This window comes from Capra hircus (assembly GCF_001704415.2).
Source record: "Capra hircus breed San Clemente chromosome X unlocalized genomic scaffold, ASM170441v1, whole genome shotgun sequence".
NCBI classification, from domain to species: Eukaryota; Metazoa; Chordata; class Mammalia; order Artiodactyla; family Bovidae; genus Capra; species Capra hircus.
This window is the reverse complement of record NW_017189516.1, coordinates 48,416,066-48,441,220: the sequence shown is the minus strand read 5'-3', so window position 1 is coordinate 48,441,220 and position 25,155 is coordinate 48,416,066. Positions and strand designations below refer to the sequence as shown.

The 25,155-nt window shown below is 42.4% G+C and overlaps 1 protein-coding gene across 1 annotated transcript; it reads right to left on the bottom strand.

The window, feature by feature from the left end:
* Positions 1 to 7,600: 7,600 nt before the first annotated feature.
* On the bottom strand, positions 7,601 to 13,176 carry CLDN34 (claudin 34). The gene is made up of 2 exons (XM_018043704.1): positions 13,061 to 13,176; positions 7,601 to 8,264 (listed from the first exon to the last, which is right to left on the bottom strand). Exons 1-2 carry the CDS (start codon positions 13,174 to 13,176, stop codon positions 7,601 to 7,603), a joined length of 780 nt encoding a protein of 259 aa, XP_017899193.1.
* Between the last annotated feature and the right edge of the window lie 11,979 nt (positions 13,177 to 25,155).

Sequence of the window (25,155 nt, the reverse complement as noted above, 5' to 3'; positions counted from 1 at the left end):
TTGCATTTCTTTTCCATGGGGATGGCTTGATCCCTGTCTCCTCTACAATGTCACGAACCTCATTCCATAGTTCATTATGCACTCTATCTATCAGATCTAGTCCCTTAAATCTATTTCTGACTTCCACTGTATAATCATAAGGGATTTGATTTATGTCATACCTGAATGGTCTAGCAGTTTTCCCTACTTTTTTCAATTTAAGTCTGAATTTGGTAATAAGGAGTTCATGATCCAAGCCACAGTCAGCTCCTGGTCTTGTTTTTGTTGACTGTATAAAGCTTCTCCAACCGAAACAGCATATTAAAAAGCAGAGACATTACTTTGCCAACAATGGCCTGTCTAGTGAAGGCTATGGTTTTTTCTGTGGTCATGTATGGATGTTAGAGTTGGACTGTGAAGAAAGCTGAGCGCCGAAGAATTTATGCTTTTGAACTGTGGTGTTGGAGAAGACTCTTGAGAGTCCGTTGGACTGCATGGAGACCCAACCAGTACATCCTAAAGAAGATCAGTCCTGGCTGTTCATTGGAAGGACTGATGCTAAAGCTGAAACTCTAATACTTTGGCCACCTGATGCGAAGAGCTGACTCATTCGAGAAGACCCTGATGTTGGGAAAGATTGAGGGGAGGAGGAGACGGGGATGGCAGAAGATGAGATGGTTGGATGGTATCACCAACTCAGTGGACATGGGTTTGGGTGAACTCCAGGATTTGGTGGTGGACAGGGAGGCCTTGTGTGTTGCGATTCATGGGTTCACAAAGAATCAGAGAAGACTGAATGAACTGAAGTAAATTTTCATTATTAATGTGTGCTGTTGCTATAAGATTCAACATCTGTACTGTTGGTCATTTCTTAGCAGCGAGACCCCTGAAGATTTCTGAGCTCTCTAGCCATGCTCTGAAGTGACTGGCTGCCCACTGGTCCAGCTGGAATGGCAGGGGTCTCCACAGTCTCTGCGACCTCCTCCAGTTCATTCTAATTCAGCTGTTCATTCACCTTGGAACACTGGCTACAGAGCTTTGAGCCTCTGATTTTCTAAAGTTTCTCTGAGGTGGGAGTTTCTGAGAATCTTTTTTGGTCAGCTTTGGTTGAATTTGCTTGTTCATCCTCAAGGTTACCCTAGCTGACTGGAGAAAATAAGAGAAGGAGCAAAGAACAGCATTGGTTTGGGGAAGAGGGTGATGATGGATGGAATTGAAGGCTTGAGGAGAAGAGGTTTGGGTAGAAAAGAGGTATGTGCCAGACAAAGACAGGGGAAGCAGGTCTTATAGGGTGGTGTCATCATGCAATAGGAGCTTGGGTGGGTTTAGCTCACCTTGACACTTCTTTTGGACCTCAGTTGATAAGAGGACTTCCTATTTTCCTCCTGGGCATCTGGAATCAGCTGTTCCCTAACAGCTCTAGAGCCTTGTGGCTTCCCAGTACCTTAGTCATTTTGAAGACTTCCAGTGGTCTGCTCCAGAGTTCCTGAGCACCCCTATATATACCCCTCCCCAGGGGCCACACCCTTATGCTTTATGAGGTCAGCAAGTCACTTCTCCAGTCAATGGTGGCCCTGAGTGAGCCTTGACATCACAAAGCCCCATCCTGACACCTCTAGCGGAGGATGGGGAGCAACTCAGACGTTTTGGTGTGAGAAATGAGGCATGTTTAATATCCTTACATAGCCTTCCAAACTCACCTGCTATCCTCATCTCTCTAAGTTAACTCAGATGGGTCACATGGCAGGGAGAGTGTATCTCCTTCAACCTTGCCTTACAGTCACATTACTTGGGATTTCATTCTTTTCTCTCTCATGTTTCACAAGTATGTAGTTTTTAATATCTTGCCTAAAATCCGTCCATGATAATTAGTGTGTGGAAATGAGAATCCTTTCACTTTCCTCCTACAGGTGCTCTTAATGCACCTTGAAGACGATTTATTTCTGGGCCACTTACCAGAAATCTTTTCCATCCCATCTCCTTTTCTCAGTGTCCATGTAGCTCTCCTCAGTTTTCTAGTTTCCAGTCTGAATCCCCTGCTTCAGGCTGTGAGACTGCACTGAATACACTTGCTCTTGCTCCACTTGGAACTCCAAGATCTTAGACTACCAGAGAACTGACCCTAGTGACTCTCAAATAGTGAGAACTCACACAAAGGTAACCACTTCAATACAAGATCCTGCATCACCCAACCAATAGTAGCACCCTGTGCAGGACACCTTATCCGAAAAACAAACAAAACAAAAATAAAACCCAATCATCAGCAGACAGGATTACCACCTACTCACCCTTGCCAATGAGAAGAAAAACAAACAAAGAAACAAAACTCAGCACAAATCTTACCCTGTAGGAACCATACACAAACCCCGGACCAACCTTCAGTTCAGTTCAGTTCAGGCATGTCCGACTGTTTGCGACCCCATGAATTGCAGCATGCCAGGCCTCCCTGTCCATCACCATATCCCGGAGTTCACTCAAACTCATGTCCATAGAGTCGATGATGCCATCCAGCCATCTCATCCTCTGTCGTCCCCTTCTCCTCCTGACCCCAATCCCTCCCAGCATCAGAGTCTTTTCCAGTGAGTCAACTCTTGGCATGATGTGGCCAAAGTACTGGAGCTTCAGCTTTAGCATCATTCCTTCCAAAGAAATCCCAGGGCTGATCTCCTTCAGAATGGACTGGTTGGATCTCCTTGCAGTCCAAGGGACTCTCAAGAGTCTTCTCCAACACCACAGTTCAAACGCATCAATTCTTCGGTGCTCAGCCTTCTTCACAGTCCAACTCTCACATCCATACATGACCACAGGAAAAACCATAGCCTTGACTAGACAGACCTTTGTTGGCAAAGTAATGTCTCTGCTTTTGAATATGCTATCTAGGTTGGTTATAACTTTTCTTCCAAGGAGTAAGCGTCTTTTAATTTCATGGCTGCAATCACCATCTGCAGTGATTTTGGAGCCCCCCAAAATAGTCTTGATACTGTTTCCTCTGTTTCCCCATCTGTTTCCCATGAAGTGATGGGACCAGATGCCATGATCTTTGTTTTCTGAATGTTGAGCTTTAAACCAACTTCTTCACTCTCCTCTTTCACTTTCATCAAGAGGCTTTTTAGTTCCTCTTCACTTTCTTAGGAGGGCAGAAACCAAAAGGAAGAAAGAATTCGCCCTTGAAGCCTTGGAGAAGGAGACCTCAAACATAATAAATTAAAAAAAATGAAAAGGCAGAGACATACTACACAAATGAAAGAAAAAGCCAGAAATACAGAAGTCCAAATAAATGAAGAGGAAATAGGCAAACTGTCTGAAAAAGAATTCAGAATAATGATAATAAAGTTGACCAAAAACCTTGAAAACAGAATGGGGAAAATGCAAGAATCAATGAACAAAGACCTAGACAAATTAAAGAATGAACATACAGAGACACACAACACAATTTCTCCAATTTAAAACACTTTAATATGAACCAGTAGACTATCTGAAGCAGAAGAATGAATCAGTGAACTGGAAGATAAAATGGTGGATAAAACTACTTAAGGGCATAATAAAGTAAAAACAATGAAAAGAATAATGGATAGTCTCAGAGACCTCTGGGACAATATTAAATGCACCAATATTCAGATGTTAGGGGTCCCAGAAAAAGAGAGAAAAAGAAATCTTTTGAAGACATTATATTGATAATTTCCCCAACATGGAAAAAGAAATAGTCGATCAAGTCCAACAGGCACAAGGAGCCCCATACAGGATAATCCAAAGGAGAAACTCAGCAAGACACATACTAATCAAACTAACAAAGGCTAAACACAAAGAAATAATATTGAAAGCAGCAAGGGAGAAGCAGCAAGTAACATACAAGTTAAACCCTATACCCGTAAGAGCTGTTCTTTCAGCAGAAACTCTGAAGGCCAGTAGGGAATGGCAGAATATATTTAAAGTCCCGAAAGGGAAAAATATACAACCAAGATTACTGTACCCAGCAAGGATCTCATTCAAAATTGACGGAGAAATAAAAATCTGTTCAGACAAGCAAAAGTTAAGACAATTCAGTACCACCAAAGCAGCATTACAACAAATGTTAAAGAGACTTATATAGTCAAGAAATACAAAAGAAGAAAAAAGATCTACAAAATAAACCCCAGTCAATTAAGAAAATGATACTAGGAACATATATATCAATAATTACCTTAAATATAAATGGATTAAATGCCCCAACCAAAAGACACAGACTGGCTGAATGAATACAAAAACAAGACCCATGTATATGTTGTCTACAAGAAACCCACTTCACACCTAAAGACACATACAGACTGAAAGTGAGAAGATGGAAAAATATATTCCATGCAAATGGGAAGCAGAAGAAAGCTGGAGTAGCAATCCTTATAAAAGACAACATAGACCTTAAAATAAGAGTACTACAAGGGACAAGGAAGGACACTACATAATGGTCAAGGGATCAGTCTAAGAGGAAGATACAACAATTGTAAATATCTATGCATCCAACATAGGAGCACCTCAATACATAAGACAAACACTAACACACATAAAAGGAGAAACTGACAGCAACACAGTCATAGTAGGAGACTTTAACACCCCACTCACACCAATGGACAGATATCAAACAGAAAATTAATAAGGAAACACATGTCTTAAATGATACATGAGATGAGATGGATCTCTTTGATATCCTCAAGACATGCCATGCAAATGCAGAAGAATACACCTTCTCAAGTGCACATGGAACATTCTCTAGGATAGACCACACCTTGGCTACAAATCAAACCTCAGTAAATTTAAGAAAATTGAAATCATATGAAGCATCTTCTCTGACCACAATGCTATGAAATTAGCATAATCATTCCCATGTTTTCCAACCCCAGTTCAGGTCCTCCCTTTGCCTGGCCAGGCACTGATTGGGACTGGATATCTCAGTCACGCTGGCTTGCTCCAAACAGGACCTATTGGATATGTGGCTCTTACGTATTTGCTTGGCTTCCCCGTGGCTGGATAGGGAGATGCACCCTAGGTCTGGGTTTTACTCATGGCTTCATTAATTTACCACACCTTAGAACTCGTGGGCAAGGTCTGTATTTCACTGATATGGTTATTTGGCTGCAGTGTTTGTTCCCTCTCTGAGAACTACAAATGTTATGCTACGAGTGGATGCTGTGACTAACTTTACTCAACAGGCATTACAAGAGTCTCAAAAAGCTATGTCAGCTCTTAATGCTGAACAAATACAAATTAGAAAGGTGGTTTTACAAAACAGATTGGCCTTAGATATTCTGACGACTGCACGAGGAACTTGTGCCATTATTCATACCCATTGCTGTACATATATACCTGATATGAGCACTAATGTTACTCATTTTACTAAACACATGAACAAGATGATTCAGGCTATAGATACTCCTGAAGCCTTAACTGCCTCACTTTTGGAGACATTAACTAGTTCCCCATGGGGAACTATCCTAATTGCAATAATTCTGATTGCTTTTGCTGCCTGCTCCCTGCATCTGTAACTGTGTAGCTGGATTTGTTTCCAGTCGCATGAAGGCTTTTAAGTTACAAATGGTTGCTCAAACTTCTGCAACTGCGGCAGCTTCCTCCAACTACTACTTGGGGCCCCTGGATCAGAGACCCTCAATATGAGGGTTAGGAGAATATGTTGCCTCACCAATTTAGAGATGATGCTCCTTATCAGCTTGGAAGCAGTTACAGAATGAGCACAATGTCCCTTCCCTAGGCAACATAATTCTACTAAAAGAAAATGGGGGAATGAGAGGGCAACAGGTAGAAAGGTGAGGGGTCTCCAAACGGAGGAAATAGGCTGCAAGTGTCAGACATTTTTACCTCTCTTTTAAGTGACAGCAGAAAACAAACAAGTGTTAGATTATTTCCCCTTTTCTAAAAGAAAAGAGGTTTCTTTTATTTTTTTAATTTTTTTTAAATTTTTTATTTTTTTTAAATTTTAAAATCTTTAATTCTTACATGCGTTCCCAAACATGAACCCCCCTCCCACCTCCCTTTTAAAATTCTTGGTTGCCGTGATGACACCTGGTTCCACCTGAACTTAGCTAGTCTCAATCCCTAAGCTAACCAATGCATTTTGCTTATAGAAATATTTACCTTAAGCTATGTTAATGAACCCTAGATTCTGTCTTCAAGTTGGTTCTGCCTAAGACTCAGAAGGACTTGACAAACCATGATGTTTTACCCGTGTAAATGTTCTCTTAAACTATGTTAGTGAGACTATGTTTGCTTAGAAACCTGCCTTTCTTCAAGATTCATATCAATCATTTTATGGTCCAGGATGACTCACTTTGTGCCAATGTAATCTCAATGCATGCTGTGAGTGAGGGGCCTGTCGTCAGTCTCTGAGTTTTGAGACATTTACTTTCTCCAATTAGCAGACTGCTAGTAGCTATATAACATCCAGGTAAAGACTAGCAGGGGGGCACTCTTTCTGCCCCCTTCTGATGCCTGTATCAGAAGCTTTCTCTATCTCTTTTATACTTTAATAAAACTTTATTACAGAAAAGCTCTGAGTGATCAAGCCTTGTCACTGGCCCCGAATTGAATTCATCTCCTCTGGAGGCCAAGAATTCCAGAGTCTTTCATGGCTCAGCAACAGCCTTTCAATAGGATAGCCAGTCTTTGACTGTGTGGATCACAACAAACTGGAAAATTCTTAAAGAGATGGGAATATCAGAGTACCTTACTGAGAAAGGTACCTTACCTGAGAAATCTGTATGCAGGTCAGGAAGCAACAGTTAGAACCAAATGTGGAACAACAGACTGGTTTCAAATTGGGAAAGGAGTACATCAAGGCTCTATATTGTCACCCTGCTTATTTATTATTTGCAGAGTACATCATGTAAAATGCTAAGTTGGATGAAGCACAAGCTGAAATAAAAACAGATCTGAAGAATTTATTTTGAGGCATTTAAAAATTGTAAGTATTCACTGATAACAAGGAATAACTGTTAATATTCTTTAAGCAAGGGAATCATTTTGTTAGGATAAAGGGACAAGATGTTCCTTTATAATCATTTAAAAAGATTTAAGAGGGGGAAAGAAAGGATACATAAACCTTATACAGAAAAATTTAACTAATTCTGGTGTCCAGTAATATAGTGGAATGAATTCCTCATTTTCTCGTTGTTGTTGTTGCTCAGTTATGTCCAACTGCAACACCATGGACCACAGCATGACAGGCTTCCCTGTCCTTTACCATCTCTGCTTCTCCATATAATGGAAATTTTTATATGACAGATGTATAATACCAGAGCATAGAAAATAAATCAGTTTTTAGCAATAGTTGAGGAGGGAAATGTAAGAATTTCAGAAACTGTTATTTCCATACACTAGATTCATAGTATTGTGATTAGGCAATAATTAAAATAAAAACTGGCAGATTGGAAAGATTTTTTAAGTGAAATTCCTTAACTGAATCAATGAATCAAATCAGACACAGATTACAACTGAAGTAAATGGTTTACTACTTTCTGCCAAAAACTTTATTGCCATGGTCTTGAGTCCTTGGAAATTCGATTAAGCATCATGGTAAGATTTCCCACAAACTTTTGGTAATGTTTGTTTTTGTAAGGTCAATGCAAACAGGAATCTACATTCCTGATACTTCAGGATGCACCTGGCTATCCAGGGGTAATTTGTAAGAGAGAAAAAACCACCCGCTTAAGAACAGTGCAAAGGCAGCTAGACATGCCACTATAACAGTGTTACCAATTTTCTGAGCATGTGGCTTGAAGGGTATATTGAAAGATGATGGGAAGACAATACCCTCTTCAGTCATCACAGAGTGGTAATTCCAGGTGACAGCAACTGAGATACAGATACCAGCAGCTATGTTGAGAATTCCTGAAATGACAAATGCTTTGTAGGTAGTAGTAGTCTCAAGAATTCCCATGGACACATTTTTAAGTGCAAAAATAACAGAGGCTTTCCCCAAGAGTCCTAGAATGCTGGACATCAGTAAAAGGTTTTGAGAAACACGGATATCAAGAGGTAGGTAAGTATCATGGTAGCTGTAACTGTGACATGAGATAGCTGTGGTGATGTTGGTTTGACGGAAGACACAGACTCTCCACATTCCCATGCAGGCCAGACCAGAGAATTGTGAGGCGTTGTCTAGATACCATACTCGCCACTCCACGAAGCCCATGGAAGTGGTGCCGAGGATCCATCCAATAGTGGTGACTACAAAACCTACTATTTGGCAGTTGGCACTATTGATGAGCAAGGGCATGGTAGATGTGTACCCAAGGGAACTGCAAACAAATACAGGACATCATGAGTTTGGAAAATTTGGCCTAGAACAACACACTCAACCCGCTATCTCCATTCTCCTCCCCTACGTTTACACTGCTGTGGATAAACAGTACTGTATTTGAGATTTAAGTACTATTATTTCTCACCAGATACATTTGACCCTCAAGCTCTGCACTGGGGAGCAGAGGCCAAGCAAATTTTCTGAAGGGCCATCTGGAAATATTTACTAAAAGACTTAAAATGTGCAAATTTTCAAACAGACAGTTCTACTTTGGAGCATTTGTCCAAAGATGTAACTTAAGATTGATCACAAACATTTAGTCAAAAAAATAGTCAACACAGTCTCTTTGTAATATTGAAAAGTGGGAAAAAATTTCAGGGGCAACAAGAAGGCTTGGTTAAGTAATTTATGCACATCCTTGCAAGAGGCCTATATGGCAGCATTCAGAGTAGACTAGACTTGTATGAGGGGCAATATTTTGTGTTTTGACTCTTCTCAAGGTTCATCCATGTTGTAACATGTGCGAGTACTTGGTTACTTTAACTGAGTTAGAGGGGTTAGGCGTTCTGAAAGCTATTTGTATTGTGAAGAATCAGTTACATTTAGGAAGGAGTACATAATCTAATGCAGAACTCAATGAGTTATGAAGGGGCCCACACCCACACAGTACTGCACTGGAAAGCAAAGTCCCAACCACAGGACCACCACGGAACTCCCTAAATTGTTTCTTCAATTTGATATATAGACAATTTTTTTAAAAATCTTTATGAATGCACATCCATCTGGAACATTCTGCCCATAACAGGGGACTGCTGGTATCACCCTGGCAAAATCTCTCACCCTGTTCCTCTCTCCCACCTAGGACCCCCTTAATGCCCTCCATTGAATCTTTGCTCCTGCCTCACCCTTGATTTCTGCCAATGTTCCATTTAAATTGCTTAGGATTTTTTTCCTTTTTTTTTTTTTGATTGTGTGCTGCTTTCAAAAGCCTTTATTAAATATAATACTGCTTTTGTTCTGGGTATTTTGGCCACGAGGCATATGGCCAAAGAACCGAGACAATTGAGCTGGGTGCACTTAACTCACTACTACTAGGAAGGATTTGAATGTTCAGGTAATTGAACATTTTAAGCAGAAAACATTCAAGTACAGTAAGGAGATGGCATGCCACCTCAGCTTCCAGACTTAGAAGTTGGCTCAGACTGCTGTCCCAGGGCAACCAAAGCCTCCCTGGCACCCACAGTACATTCAAGAGAATAATGCTTTGAAGGACATGAATATTAACAAGAGGTAAGTCATGGGCTTCTGTTTGCTATGCAGATATCTTTGGAGTTTTGATATATATTCTGTTTACAAATATATAAAGGGAAATATCTTTCTTAATTTTCACAGAAGTATGAACATTTCTACAGTAATATCTGCAACTTATGTGTTTTTCAGCAAGGTATTTTGAATAGCTTTCTTTACAAATGCATACTTTTCTCTCTCTGTTTTCAACATTCCCATCACATACAACATCTTTTCCACAACTTTGACTTTTTGTCCAAAACATCCATTACTTTTCTTAATTGATTGATGATTGGTTTACAATATTAGTTTGATTTCTGTCATACATCAACATGAATTAAATTAACATGAATTAACCATGGGTGTACATATGTCCCCTGCCTCTTGAATCTCCCTCCCACCTACCACCCAGTCCTACCCCTCTAGGTTATTACAGAACCCCAGTTTGAGTTCCGAGTCTTACAGCAAAGTTAATCCATCAATTAATTGAAAACACAGAGAGAAACAGAACAGCAGAAAGTTACAATGTCTCTGAGTTGAGCAGTCAACTGGTAATTCCTGGCAGAAGAAGAGGGAGCCATTAAATTAGAAGTTGGAAGAGCAGGGGGATTTTGTAATGGTTGCACAATATTAAAAAGGTAGTTAATGCCACTGAACTGTACACTTAAAAATGGTTAAAATGGTCAGCTTTTATATTATGTATATTTACCACAGTAAGAGAAAAGAAAATTATTGTGACCCTCAGGAGATTCTGTTAAGGCAGGTTGAATCTTTTATTTATTAGAGATTAAAATTGAGAAATTTTAAATTATTAATTCATATAATACACTACCTCATGTTAACATAGAGATTTTTATATAGAGTTAACTATTTCCCAAAACAAAATTTAGAGGGCATTGTTTTTAGCCTCAAATTTCACAGAACCTCTTATACAGGAGGTGATGATCAAGACCATCTCCAAGAAAAAGAAATGCAAATAGGCAAAATGGCTGTCTGAGAAGGCTTACCAAAAAGCTGAGAAAAGAAGAGAAGCTAAAGGCAGAGGAGAAAACGAAAGATATATTCATCTGAATGCAGAATTCCAAAGAATAGCAAGGAGAGATAAGAAAGCCTTTCTCAGTGATCAGTGCAAAAAGGTAGAGGAAAAACAAAAGAATGAGAAAGACTCCACTGTATACTTGTGGGAGAGTAAGAGTGAGCAAGGTACATAGTGTTTTAGTATCACCATGGTAAGTATTAAAAAAAAAAAAAAGTTTTGCATTTGTGGAATCCACCTACACACTTGATAGTCTTGAAAAGTTTCACTTCTGTAGGGTTTATATTTATTGACTCCATTTACCTTTCTAAGGAACTACTAAGTATTCTTATCCTCATTCTATAGGTGGAAGCACTCAGGACAGAGGCTGAGTAACTTGCCTAAAGTTACATGGGAAGTGGCTTCAGAGTACATCATCCTACCTCACCTTTTAGGGGCAAAATGGCAGGAAGCTCAAAGAGCTATCTGGAAAAGGAAAAGCATCCAGGAAGAGGAGGAAACGGGCAACACTTCCCAACTACGGATTCAGTCCATTGCTCAGGGTAAGTGAAAAGGGCAGAGATTTTGAAAGCTCCAGGACGGTTCCACTGTGCAACTAGGGTGTGAGAACTACTGAATAAGGCAAAAGAAAGACCTTTTGAAAAACAGAGTGTCGGTGAAAGAAATGTGATCTCAGGTGCCTTCTGCTGGAGCGAGGGATGTCATCAGAGACTCTTGCAATGGGTGCAATGGGGAGACAAAGTACCATCCATGGTGGCCTCAGCCAAACTGAGAATGACCTGGTCACTCTTTAGGATGGATGTGGTCATCCTAGGAAAGGCCACCTGAACTAGTGGTAATCAGGCTGTGAGTGTCTCCTTTTGGGAGACCAACAAGGCCAGCTCTCAAGGTGACTGTCACATAATGGGAATGTGGCAAAGTTACAGAAATGAAAGCTTTTATCTCCGGTTATAGATTCAGCTCCAAGTCCCCATCATATTCACAAGACATCAGTCAGCTATTACTACAATACTGAAGGATGACACTGTGAGTAGGTAAGCAGAAAGTTGGAGTCCTTATGTAGCACACACAATCTACAGGATACAAATACTTCCTTTGTATTTTCCCTTCGATCATTTCAACTTCACTATCTCTTCAGTACAATAATACATCAAGAACTTGAAATCTGTCTGCTCCCAGAAATGTTTAGAGGACTCTTTGTTTTTCTCAAACAATATGATTCAAAGATTAAGACAGAAAGAGATGCCCTCAAAACCCAAGCTTGGACCAGAGAAGCTGCTTAATCAATATTTGTAGAATAAAAAGTCAAACAGGAGGGACACAAAGGATGCTTTTTACAAGTTCATTTCTAGTTATATTAACTACTACATACATCTTTCTATCTTCCATATCTGTATCAGAGTCTCCTGCTTATTAACTTGACTTGCTTAAAAGATGTTCCATTCAATGAAATGCTCCTTCACACTCAACAGAATTGCTGTTACACAAACAGAAAACTGTTGGCCACAATGTGGAGAAACCAGAACCTTTGTGCTTTTCTGGTAGGACTATAAGCTGGTATAAGTGCTGTAAAAAATGGCACATTGTTTCTTTAGAACAAAGACTTACCACGTGATTCAGGAATTTCTTTTCTGGATGGACATATTTGTTGTTGTTCAGTCAGTAAGTCAAGTCTGACTCCTTGTGACTCCACAGACTGCAGCACACCAGGCTCCTCTATCATTTTCTACCTGCTTGAGTTTACTTAAACTCATGTCCATTGAGTTGTTCATGCTATCTAACCATGTCATCCTCTGTCACCCCCTTTTCCTTTTGCCTCCAATCTTTACAGCATACCCCAAAGTAAAAGGAGGGATTCAGATAGTGGTATACTCATGTTTTAATAGCATTATTCACAATAGCTAAGATGTGCAAGTAACCCAATTCTGCACCCACGGATGAATGGACAGACAACATGTGGTCGATCCATATAACAGGGCATTTCTCAGTTTTTGAATGGAAGGAAACTTGGACACATGTTACAAAAAGGATGAACCTTGAGGACTAATTATGCTGAGAGAAATAAGCCAGGTAGAGAGAGACAAATACTGAATGATTTCACTTTTCATAGGACCCAGACTAGTCCAATTCACAGACACAGAAAATAAAACAGCAGTGACCAGGGCTGGGTGGGGAGGCGGGGCGGACCCATTCAATGGTGAGTTTCAGTTAGCTTCAGTCTGAGGAGATGAAAAAGTTCTGAAGATTGCTGGTGATATGGTTGCACAAGTGTTAATATCCTTAATGCCACAGAACAGTCTGCTTATAGATGTTAAAAATACATATCTCTTGTCTATTTTACCACACCAAAACATATACAGTAACGAAGCCAGAGCAGCTACTAACCAGTCTCCAAGGGAATAAGCGTTTAGTGAGGAGGGTGGCTAGTTCAAAGGGCAGCTCCTCCCTATGGGCAGATGTCCCCCACTTACACACTCTGCTCTCTGCTCCTGGGCTCCTCACTCTGAGCACAGAACAGCTTTTGGCGCCACTGTGAGTTAGTCTGGCCTGTAAGGCCAAGGCTCTCTCCTTGGACTTGTGCAGTCATCGCATTCTGTATCCACCGTACACACCTCGAGCATTCTCAGTTGCTAGGTCACGGACACCATGGCAGCATTTCTGTTGCTGATGGTGGCATGCCCTCTTCACCTGGTCTTCTCTGTGTCTCCTGGCCCTCTGCCAGAGGGGAGTACATTTCCTTCAAAGACTCTACAGTTCAGTTTTAAGATCTGTGTGACTGCTTCAGGTATGTCCCCTCATCCCTTTCTCTTGTCCCCCAGACATGGTACCTAACCCATCTTACTTGGAGTTAATGACATTTTTTCTTAAAAGTGATGGCAACTTATACATGGAGGTATTAGCAGCAGTGGTGCCCACATCGGGGAGACTGAGTTGAGACAGACCAACGACAAGAAACACATTAGGAAACATACCCTTAGTTCATGGGAAACACGCCCTTCTTGTTGAGTCTTGGATCACAGATGGTCCAGGGGAGTATGGCAGTACAGACTAGATAAGGCAGCTGCTAAGATAGGGGAGAGCTTCAGATGGGACTTCTGTAAGAAATGAGACATCATGTCAATGAGCCATGACTCATTGTAGTGAGGACTACATTTCACATACAAGTCTAAATGCCACTGGAATCCTCTGTGTACAACTTTTCAGTAACAAATTTATCCCAATAAAATTATAAACATGTCAGTGAAACACACATACCCAATGAGCTTTATAAGTGAACTTACAAAGGGGACAAATAGGGAAAAGAAAACCCAGGCAGAGAATATGTACAGTAAACCATTTTATAAACTTACAATGGGACATAACACAATTCCACATTAGGAAGAATAAAGAAGAAAAAACTTCCTAGTACTGCTAAATAAAAAGCTGATTTCCAAAATACATAGTTTAAAATGCTGGAGAGGATGTGGAGAAAAGGGTATCCTCCAACCCTGTTGGTGGAAATGTAAATTTGCAGCCACTATGAAGAACAGTAAAGAGGTTTCTCAAAAAACTAAATACAGAATTACCATATGATCTAGCATCCCACTCCTGGGAACATACTCAGACAAAACTGTAATTCAAAAAGATACCTGCACCCCTATGTCTCCAGCAGCATTATACACAAGAGCCAAGACATGGAAACAACCTAAAGTCCAGCAAGAGGTGAATGGACAAAGATGACATGGTGCCTATTTAACGGAATACCGCCCAGCCATAAAAAAAAGAATGAAACAATGCAGCAGTGTGGATGCACCTAGAGATTATCATGGGCTTCCCAGGTGGCTCGGTGGTAAAGAATCCGCCTGCAATGCAGGAGACCCAGGTTTGATCCCTGGGTTGGGAAGATCCCCTGGAGAAAGGGATGGCTACTTACTCCAGGATTCTTGCCTGGGAAAGTCCATGGACAGAGAAGCCCAGTGGGCTACAGGGCATGGGGCTGCAAAAGAGTCGGACATGACTCTGACTATGCAATAACAAAGAGACTATCATACTAAGTGAAATAAGTCAGACAGAAAAAGACAAATACTATACCCTATCACTTATATGTGGAAGCCAGTTCAGTTCAGTCACTAGTTGTGTCCGACTCTTCATGATCTAATGGACCGCAGCATGCTAGGCTTCCCTTTCCATCAACAACTCCTGGAGCTTCCTCAAACTAATGTTCATTGAGTCGGTGATGCCATCCAACCATCTCATCCTCTGTTATGCCCTTTTCCCCCTGCCTTGTTCTCCTGATTTGATCTCCTTCCATTCCAAGAGACTCTCAATAGTCTTCTCCAGCACCATAGTTCAAAAGTATCAATTCTTTGGTGCTCAGCTTTCTTTATACTCCAACTCTCACATCTGTACATGCTGCTGCTGCTAAGTTGCTTCAGTTGTGTCCGACTCTGTGCGACCCCATAGATGGCAGCCCACTAGGCTCCACCATCCCTGGGATTCTCCAGGCAAGAACACTGGAGTGGGTTGCCATTTCCTTCTCCAATGCATGAAAGTGAAAAGTGAAAGTGAAGTCGCTCAGTCATGTTTGACTTTTTGGGACCCCATGGACTGCAGCCTACCAGGCTCCTCCATCCATGGGATTTTCCAAGCAAGAGCACCAGAGTGGGTTGCCATTGCCTTCTCCCATCCGTACATAACTACTGGAAAAACCAAGCTTTGACTAGATGAACCTTTGTTGGAAAGTAACACCTCTGCTTTTTAATATGTTGTCTAGGTTGGTGATAGCTTTTCTTCCAAGGAGCAAGCATCTTTTGATTTCATGGCTGCAATCACCATCTGCAGTGATTTTGGAGCCCAAGAAAATTAAGTTTCTCACTGTTTCCATTGTTTCCCCAACTATTTGCCATGAAGTGATAGGACCAGATGCCATTATCTTAGTTTTTTGAATGTTGAGTTTTAAGCCAGCTTTTCACTCTCCTCTTTCACTTCCATCAAGAGGCTCTTTAGTTCCTATTCACTTTATCCCGTAAGGGTGGTGTCATCTGCATATCTGGGGTGGAAGCCAGGATATGACACAAATGATCATACCTGTAAAACAAACAAAAGACTCATACAGAACAGACTTGTTTGCCAAGGGGGAGGGTGGAAGGATGGACTGTATGTAGGAGTTTGGTAGATAGAAACTACTACATTTAGAATAAACAACAAGGTCCTACTGCAGAATGCATGGAGCTATATCCAGTATCCTGTGACAAAGTGTAAAAGGCTATAAAACAAGAATGTCTGTGTGTGTATCACTGAGTCAGTTTGCTGTGCAGCAGAGATGGGCACCACATTTTAAAACAACTAGACTTCAACTTAAAAAAAGATAAAAATATGTAGCTAAGAATCTTGTTTTTTTTTTTACGTAAGAATCACTTTTATATACTTGAAACTAATGCAACACTGCAAATGAAATACATTTCAATTAAAAAAAATACACCAAAGGAATCACAACAGAAAAAAACAGTAGCTTTAAGATATACCTGTTTAAACTGTAAAATTAAATAGTGTTTAGCATATTCACAGAGTTCTGCAACAATCAACATGACTTTAGAACATTTTTTTTCATCACTTCCTAAAGAAACCTCATATCAGAATCTTGTTTCTTAAAAAAAAAAAAAAGGAAAATGGAGAAATGTGAGGGGAGGGATGGGATACACCAGCACCTTACCTGACTTGGCACCGTAGGTCCCTGAGAGCCTTGGCATCCTGTTCTGTACAGGGAAAGAAGGACTCAGGCAAAGATACAGGAGAAGGGAGTACCTGTGAAGGGCCTAAAGGAACCTCAGCTCACTTGAGTAGATCCTGGCCCTGCTCCCAGGGCAGCTGGCAAACCACAGGGAAAGAGAGCTCTGAGGAGAGGCCTAAAGGGATACGGGGTTATCCCCCAGAGAAACCGTGGTCTGTGGTGGCCTGTCAGTACTGGCAGATGGTTCTTCATCCAGATGAGAAGGTGGGCAAGTATGCATGCTTGCGGAGCTCCAGTATTGCTGTAAAGCTGTCAGCTAGTGCCATCCACACATTTGCATCACTGTCTGTTTATGTGTGTGTGTGTTTCCCCTATCTTCTTTCATGCTGGGGAAAAAAAAAAAAAACCAACCTGGGCATGAATGTACACACAAATCACATGTCCGGACCAGGGTCTCTCTCATACAGAGATGTCACAGGACCCTTCTCCCCCTGCCCCCGCTCCACCCTCAGGAGCCTGGAGGCCCTTGTATCCAACATTCAAAAGAGTCCCGCAATGGCCACCTGGAATTGCAATTCCCCTGGAATGGTGCCTCTTGAGACATGGGCGCATTCTGATCAGCATTCAGTGTTTAATCACGCGGTGTGGAGCGGGACGGGGTGGGCGGGGGCAGTGCAGCAGCAGTCCAAGCACACAAGCATTCGGGAAAACCCCTAGCAGAAAGTTAAAATCTGGTGCCTTGGTGCAAGATTGCTGGGAAGCATCCAGCGCTCAGAGCATCAGCTCGCATGCATCACTGCCTTCCATGCAGAACCATACTCCCCACGTGCCGCCCAAGATCCGTGGCCGTGAAATGCAGGCCTCCCTTCCCAGGCTGCAGCCCCCCACTCCACCCCCGGAGTTGGAGCTCTACTCCTTTCTCGCCTCAAGGCTGAGGGTAGTACCACCAGGTCTGCCTGAGCGCAAACCTGGACATGCACATCCACTATGACACACCCCCCCGGGCCCCCAGCACACAACTGGGATGGTGAAGGAACTGAACCTCTGCCACTGAGGGGCCAGCAATCCTGTGTTCCTTTTCCCCAGTACTGAAGTCTGGCTTCTGAACACCCAGGGCATGGCGTTGGTGTCCTGGTGTGGGCACCCTGCCTCTCTTGGGCCTGGCTTTCCACACCCCACCCCACCCCTCTCCCCTGGCCCCCATGGGCTGGTTGCCCATGCTCACTGCTTCTGTCCACATCAGCTACCCACCTGGACAAGCACAAATAAACACCCTCCCCAGCACTTACTGATGGTTTAAAGCAGGAGTCTTCTGAAAACCCAAGAGGTCCTAGGGCCCCAGCTCCATGCTGGCCTTCCTGTTATGAAGAACTATTCCCAACTCAGCTTTAAAGCTCCCCTCACACACTGGAAGAAAGTGCCGGAGTGAGGAGGTACAGAAGGAAATCCTCCTTTGAAATTGTGGAAAGCAACCTGTTGAGCACCTTTTCCATCTGAAAAAACTTAGCTTCTGGGAAAAAAAAAAAAAAAAAAAAGAGAGATGCAAATAGCACATCTCCACACATTCTTGCAGGAGACCTTAGTTCAATTCCTGTGTTGGGAAGTTTCCCTGGAGAAGGGATAGGCTACCCACTATTCTCTGGGCTTCCCTAGTGGCTCAGGTGGGAAAGAATCCACCAGTAATGTTGAAGACCTGATCTCGATTCCCCAGGTTGGGAAGATCCCCTGGAGGAGGGCATAGCAACCCATTCCAGTATTCTTGCATGGGAAACCCCATGGACAGAGGAGCCTGGTGGGCTACAGTCCATGGGGTGGAAGAGTCGGACATGACTGAATGACTAAGCACAACAACAACATCACATTTTTCACCAAAGATTAACCAAGTGAAAATGACACCAGTCACCATAGCATGACCCTGGGAATCAAGGAATTCACCTCGACTACTGCTAATTATTAAAGAAATGCAAATCAACACTGTAGTGAGGTACTGCCCATACTGGTTAGAATGGCAATCCTTAAAAAACATACAAACAATGCTGGAGAAGGTGTGGAGAAAAGGGAACCCTCCTACATGGTTAGTAGGAATGTAAGTTGGTGCAGCCATTATGGAGAAGAGTATGAAGGTTCCTTAAAAAACTGAAAGTAGAGCTACCATATGACCCAGCAATCCCATCCTTGGACATATATTGAGACAACACTAATTCAAAAAGATACATATATTCCCATGTTCATAGCACTATTCACAATAGCCAAGCCATGGAATCAAACAAAATGTCCAGCAGCAGATGAATGGATAAAGAAGATGTGGTACATATATACAGAGAAACTATTACTCAACCGTAAATTAAAAAACCCAAAAGAATGCAGTCTGCAGCCACATGGATGGGTCTGATCATACTAAGTCAACAAAAAGCAAGTCAGTGGCAGAAAGACAAATACCATATGATATCACTTAGATGTGGAATCTAAAATACAACAGAAATCAACATATGTATGAAGGAAAACAGACTCAGAGATCAGACTTGTGGTTCCCAAGGGGGAAGGGAGGGAAAGATTGGGAGTTTGGAATTAGCAACAATTTATATATGTGCACACACACATATATATATGATGGATAAATATATATATATGAAGGATATATATATATATATATATATATATGAGAGAGAGAGATGTGGAAACAGTGGCAGACTTTATTTTGGGCGACTCCAAAATCACTGCAGATGGTGACTGCAGCCATGAAATTAAAAGATGCTTGGAAGGAAAGTTATGACCAACTTAGACAGCATATTAAGAAGCAGAGACATTACTTTGCCAACAAAGGTCCGTCTAGTCAAGGCTTATAGTTTTTCCAGTAGTCATGCATGGATGAGAGTTGGACTATAAAGAAGGCTGAGCACTGAAGAATTGATGCTTTGGAACTGTGGTGTTGGAGAAGACTCTTGAGAGTCCCTTGATTGCACGGAGATCTAATCAATCCATCCTAAAGGAGATCAGTCCTGAATATTCATTGGAAGGACTGATGTTGAAACTGAAGCTCCAATACTTTGGCCACCTGATGTGAAGAGCTGACTCATTAGAAAAGACCCGATGCTGGGAAAGACTGAAGGTGGGAGGAAAAGGGGGCAACAGAGGATGAGATGGTTGGATGGCATCATTGACTCAATGGACCTGAGTTTGGGTAAACTCTGGGAGTTGGTAATGGACAGGGAGGCCTGGTGTGCTGCAGTCCATAGGGTTGCAAAGAGTTGGACACGACTTGAGGGACTGAACTAAACTGAACTGACATATATACATATATAGGATAAATAAACAAGATGGCCCTATTATGTAGCACAGGGAATTATACTCAGTATCCTGTAATAAACCATAATGGAAAAGAATACGAAAAAAAGTTTGTGTTTATATATAAGTGAGTCACTTTGTTGTACAGAAGAAATTAGTATAACATTGTAAATCAAGTATCAGTTCAGTTCAGTTCAGTTCAGTCAATACTTCTGTAAAATTAAAAAGAACTTCGCGTTGACCACACAGTGATCTACACACCTTATTCAGACTTCTTCCACCACGAGGCTGGGTTCTCTTCCCGACATGGTCCAGCATCTCCCCCCCGGGTGGGGGAGGGTCAGTGCTGGGGCTGCGTTGTCTTTGCAGTCAGGGGTCTTCATTCCCGCCAGTTTTGAGCTGCCCCTCTGGTGGTCTTTCATTGCACCAGCACCTTTTAAGGGAACTGGTCAGTTTTTTTTTTTTTTTAATAAAAAGCCTCTCCCCCACTTTGGGTTTGTCTGATATATTTTAGAGAGGACACCTCCGAAGGGAGACAGTGTCCTCCCTTGGCACGTCTTGTGTACAGTGTCCAGGTTTGCTCCCCGGACCATGGACTGTTGTGCGTGGAGGGCCCCTGCCCACGGGGTCTGATCCTGCTTGCATGACACCATCAGGTAGGCCTCACACTTGAGTTTTTCTTAAGTGGGTATAAACTAGAAACAGGCTGACCTTGAGCTGAAAGGGGGCTTCCAGCGATGTTCCTCTGCCCTAGGCTTTGCTGAGATGAGAAAGGAGGGTTCACTGCCACCGGTTAAGGGCCTTTCCTCTTTGCCTTCTTCTGCACCTCACTACCTAGGTTTCCCAGAGGGAGAGGGCACCGGAGTCGTCACAGGCATTTTGGGTATCTGGTGGATGGGGGGAATGAGATGGGTAAGGTTTAGTGGGATGTTTTACCTGGCTCAGTGTGACTCAGTGCACAGCCTATATGTGTACACACGTGACATACAAGGTTCTTTTCTTTTGATGGGAAATGCAGAAAACACCCCACTCCTGAATGCCTGAGCTTGCAGGGTGTGGTGGTCCTGCAGTGGTCAAGCCAACAGGTGTGAGGACGCAGATAGCATGTCCCATGTCCCTGTGCCTGAGACTCATTCAGTGTGCCCAAGGTGGCTCACCCTGAAGAAACAGAAGTCTGAGCATCTCAGTCCATGGGTCGTGGAGCATGAGGACCACTGGCTCCCACAGCCACACCCCCACCACCCCAGCCTACAACTGCAACTCTACCACCCTCATGGACGAATCCCTCCATTCTTTCAGAACTCACAAGACAAGTGGGAGTGACCCTGTAGAAGCATAATAATAATAATAATAATGAATGTAGCATTTGTGTACTTCTTAAAGTCCCTACGTTTGTGACAATGTTGTTTCCCCCATCCCAAATAAAGATTCACCTACTACATTTGAGTAGTTCTTACTAAGAAAACTCTCTTGGGCTTCCCTGGTGGCTTGGTGATAAAGAATCCACCAATACAGGAGACAAATAGTTCGCTCCCTGATCTGGGAAGATGCCACGTGCCACAGAGCAACTAAGCCCACACGCCACAACTACTGAAGCCCACATGCGAGAAGCCCACACAGCACATCTAGAGAAAAACCTGAGCAGCAAGACCTCCATCTGTCCACTGCTGACCAGGAGCAGCTGTCATCTGTCCTCCGGTGGCTCCAACAGGGGCGTCCAGGTGCAGAGAACGCTTTTCCTCCAGACCCAGGCTGCAGTGACAGCACCAGAGGTGCGAACACCTCCCTCTGTGTGGCACTCTTCTGACCCGGTGCGGGTTCCAAGCACGTTGATGTTATCAGCTCACTTGCTCTCCCAAGGGCTGGGAAGGAGGAAGCTGAGGGGTGCAGAGGCCAGCAACTGCTCACAGCCATATGACCTTCAAGTGACAGGGGTGGCTTTGATCCGGTAACTTGGCTTCAGGTCCTGGACTGCAGGGTGCTACTCCATATCAGCAACTGGTGTGGGAGATGACGGGGCTCCACCCGTGGCTCCAATGCTTCACAGCTCCCTGCAGTCATGGGGTGGAGCACAGACTGCACCTTCTGGATTCTGGGTTGGCCTGTGGGACTTGCTGCGGCAATGGAAGGTTAGCAGGTGCAGCAATGGAAGGTGAGTAGGTGCACCATAACCACACCCAGGGCCAGCATCATTGTGACTGGGCTTGTTCTCTGATCATTGGCCATGGATGTGCCCAGGCCAAAGTCATGGGTGTCGAAGAGCAGATGACAGGCACGAGGAGCAGAATGATCTACAAATTCCTACTCTAAAGGGGTACTTCTCCATGCACCCTGCTGCGATTTTATAGTGGTTGTTACACAGCATGGCTGTGTCAACAGCTGACTGATACAACCTGTGTCCCTGATGTTTTCCCGGCTGCAGACTTACTGGTCTGAACTCGACAGGCAGAAACAGTCAAACACTTGCAGACACAGATTCAGTCCCACGATTTATCAGTAGCTGAAGGATCTGACATATGGGAAAGAAGTTCCAATTCTTAAAAAATATGAAAAACAAAGACACATTCCATTCACTGAAAGACACCATTTATTTTATTAAGGTCAAGCAGGATGATCTGTTGAGAGGTAAGTGTTAAGTGTTGAGCATGAAATTGGTACACATCTTCCATGGTGGGCAGCATGATCAAAGTCTCTGGCCAAGACCCCTGACTGCAACCTCAAGATACAAAGAGCACTTCTCAGCTGAGCAATGACCCGGGGTGAGCCATTAGCCACCATCCAGGAATACCACTGGAGAAACGTTAGCACCAGATTGTTTGTATATGCAGTAATATAGCTATATAAAAAGTTGTGCACACTAACTCACTGCAATCTCTAGGTCCCCACCACCAGACATTTATGAGGCAGATGGGGAAATAGACAGGACCTTTGTGATTCTATGGGCTTCGTTTGAAGGACACCAGTGCCCTGTGTATTGCTATGTAGAAGACAACATTCTCAAAAGACACTGAAAAGCTGGATACAGGCAAAATCTCTATTTTCACATTTTACAGACATATCATCAAAATGATCACAATACTGTATGACAAGGGCAAGAATCACAGATAAAAGCTTTGTGAAAATCAAAACACACTGACATCACTGTGGTTGTCTCCCCAAGGTAGGAAGGTGGGGTGGGGGTCCGTGGACAGCCAGCTTTATCTTTTCTGCCATGACCCGTTTTCACAGCAAGTGACCATAGCTCGTGGGGAGGAGGACAACACTTCACTGGCAGAAGATAATTTTTTCAAGTCAGGAACAGCTTAATTTAAGAAGAGTAAAAAGTGTGGGGAAAAGGCCTTTTTCTTTGGCGAATGTTTATTGCCAGCATCACTTAAGCTTGCTAGGTCGGTTCCCTCCAGGGCTGCAGAGATATCACCACGGCCAGTCCAGCTTGTCCTTCTGGCTCTATGGGTGTGGAGTAGTGTCCTTTAATAAGACATTGTGTGCTTCTGTCTTTGGTAAGGCGTCAGCCACTGGTGACAAAGGGCTATCTCCCTACCTGTCAGAAAACTCTTCACAGGCATAAGAGGAAACAAGGAGTAACATGATCTGACCTCCGAATATCACCCTGACATGAAGTTATCTTAAGATTTCTCCCACCACTATGCAAGCATGTCACCAAACTGGGACGGAACATAGATGATCAGGTTAAAAATCAGACTGTGAGAACCAAGCCACGAGGGGCTGAACATCTATTGTGCCTACTGACATGCATATCGCCTCTTTGGTGAGGTGTCTATTTAAGTCTCTGGCTCACGTTTTAACTGGGCTGTCTGTTTTCATACTGTTAACTTAGAAAGTTCTTTATATGTTCTGGATGCAAATGCAATACACGGGGTCTGCAAGTTATCTTCTCCTAGTCATGACTCGGGCACTGGAAAACAACAGCTTGACAGTGTTTTCTTCAGTAAACAGACTCTCTTGACTACCTTGCAATATCAAATGATAAAACGAGGAACAGATGGTAGTCAACTCTGTGGCAGACAAAGACCAGGTCTGGGAGTTATGTGGTCCACTGAGACCTCTGGAAAGCCAGAATCATGGGTTCTTAGAGGAAACGTGGCCTTGACACTGCCATAACTAATCCAGAGAAGCAACAAGAGAGGAGCTGCCAATTATAATCCACAATCATATACACACAGAAATACAGTCAGGATACAAAGAAATGTTCTGGGGAGGGGGGTGGAGGGCAGAGGGGAAAGTAAATGAGGAAAGTATCTCAGGGGCCTTAAAAAAAAGAAAAAAATTCATTGTTTTGGGGTGAAATGTCCTATAGATATCAATTTGATCTAACTGGTCTATTGTATCATTTAAAGTTTGTGTTTCCTTGTAAATTTTCTGTTTAGTTGATCTGTCCATAGGTGTGAGTGGGGTATTAAAGTCTCCCACTATTATTGTGTTATTGTTAATTTCCCCTTTCATACTTGTTAGCATTTGTCTTACATATTGCAGTGCTCCTATATTGGGTGCATATATATTGATAATTGTTATATCTTCTTCTTGGATCAATCCTTTGATCATTATGTAGTGTCCTTCTTTATCTCTTTTCACAGCCTTTGTTTTAAAGTCTACTTTATCGGATATGAGTATTGCTACTCCTGCTTTCTTTTGGTCTCTATTTGCATGGAATATCTTTTTCCAGCCCTTCACTTTCAGTCTGTATGTGTCCCCTGTTTTGAGGTGGGTCTCTTGTAGACAACATATATAAGGGTCTTGTTTTTGTATCCATTCAGCCAGTCTTTGTCTTTTGGTTGGGGCATTCAACCCATTTATGCTTAAGGTAATTATTGATAAGTATGATCCCATTGCCATTTACTTTATTGTTTTGGGTTTGAGTTTATACACCCTTTCTGTGTTTCCTGTCTATAGAAGATCCTTTAGCATTTGTTGGAGAGCTGGTTTGGTGGTGCTGAATTCTCTCACCTTTTGCTTGTCTGTAAAGCTTTTGATTTCTCCTTCATATTTGAAAGAGATCCTTGCTGGATACAGTAATCTGGGCTGTAGGTTATTTTCTTTCATCACTTTAAGTATGTCTTGCCATTCCCTCCTGGCCTGAAGAGTTTCTATTGAAAGATCAACTGTTATCCTTATGGGAATCCCCTTGTGTGTTCTTTGTTGTTTTTCCCTTGCTGCTTTTAATATTTGTTCTTTGTGTTTGATCTTTGTTAATTTGATTAATATGTGTCTTGGGGTGTTTCACCTTGGGTTTATCCTGTTTGGGACTCTCTGTGTTTCTTGGACTTGGGTGATTATTTCCTTCCCCATTTTAGGGAAGTTTTCTACTATTATCTCCTCAAGTATTTTCTCATGGTCTTTCTTTTTGTCTTCTTCTTCTGGGACTCCTATGATTCGAATGTTGGGGTGTTTAATATTGTCCTGGAGGTCTCTGAGATTGTCCTGATTTCTTTTAATTCGTTTTTCTTTTTTCTTCTCTGATTCATTTATTTCTACCATTCTATCTTCTAGTTCACTAATCCTATCTTCTGCTTCTATTATTCTACTATTTGTTCCCTCCAGAGTGTTTTTGAT

What these genes read in the sequence shown, in the direction of transcription:
- CLDN34 (XM_018043704.1), bottom strand. Translation starts at nt 13,176, where the DNA reads ATGACTGCACAAGTCCAAGGAGAGAGCCTTGGCCTTACAGGCCAGACT. An exon ending in AGGAGCAGAGAGCAGAGTGT is followed by an intron (nt 8,265 to 13,060) that starts GTAAGTGGGGGA and finishes ATTTGTTTGCAG; the next exon opens with TTCCCTTGGGTACACATCTA.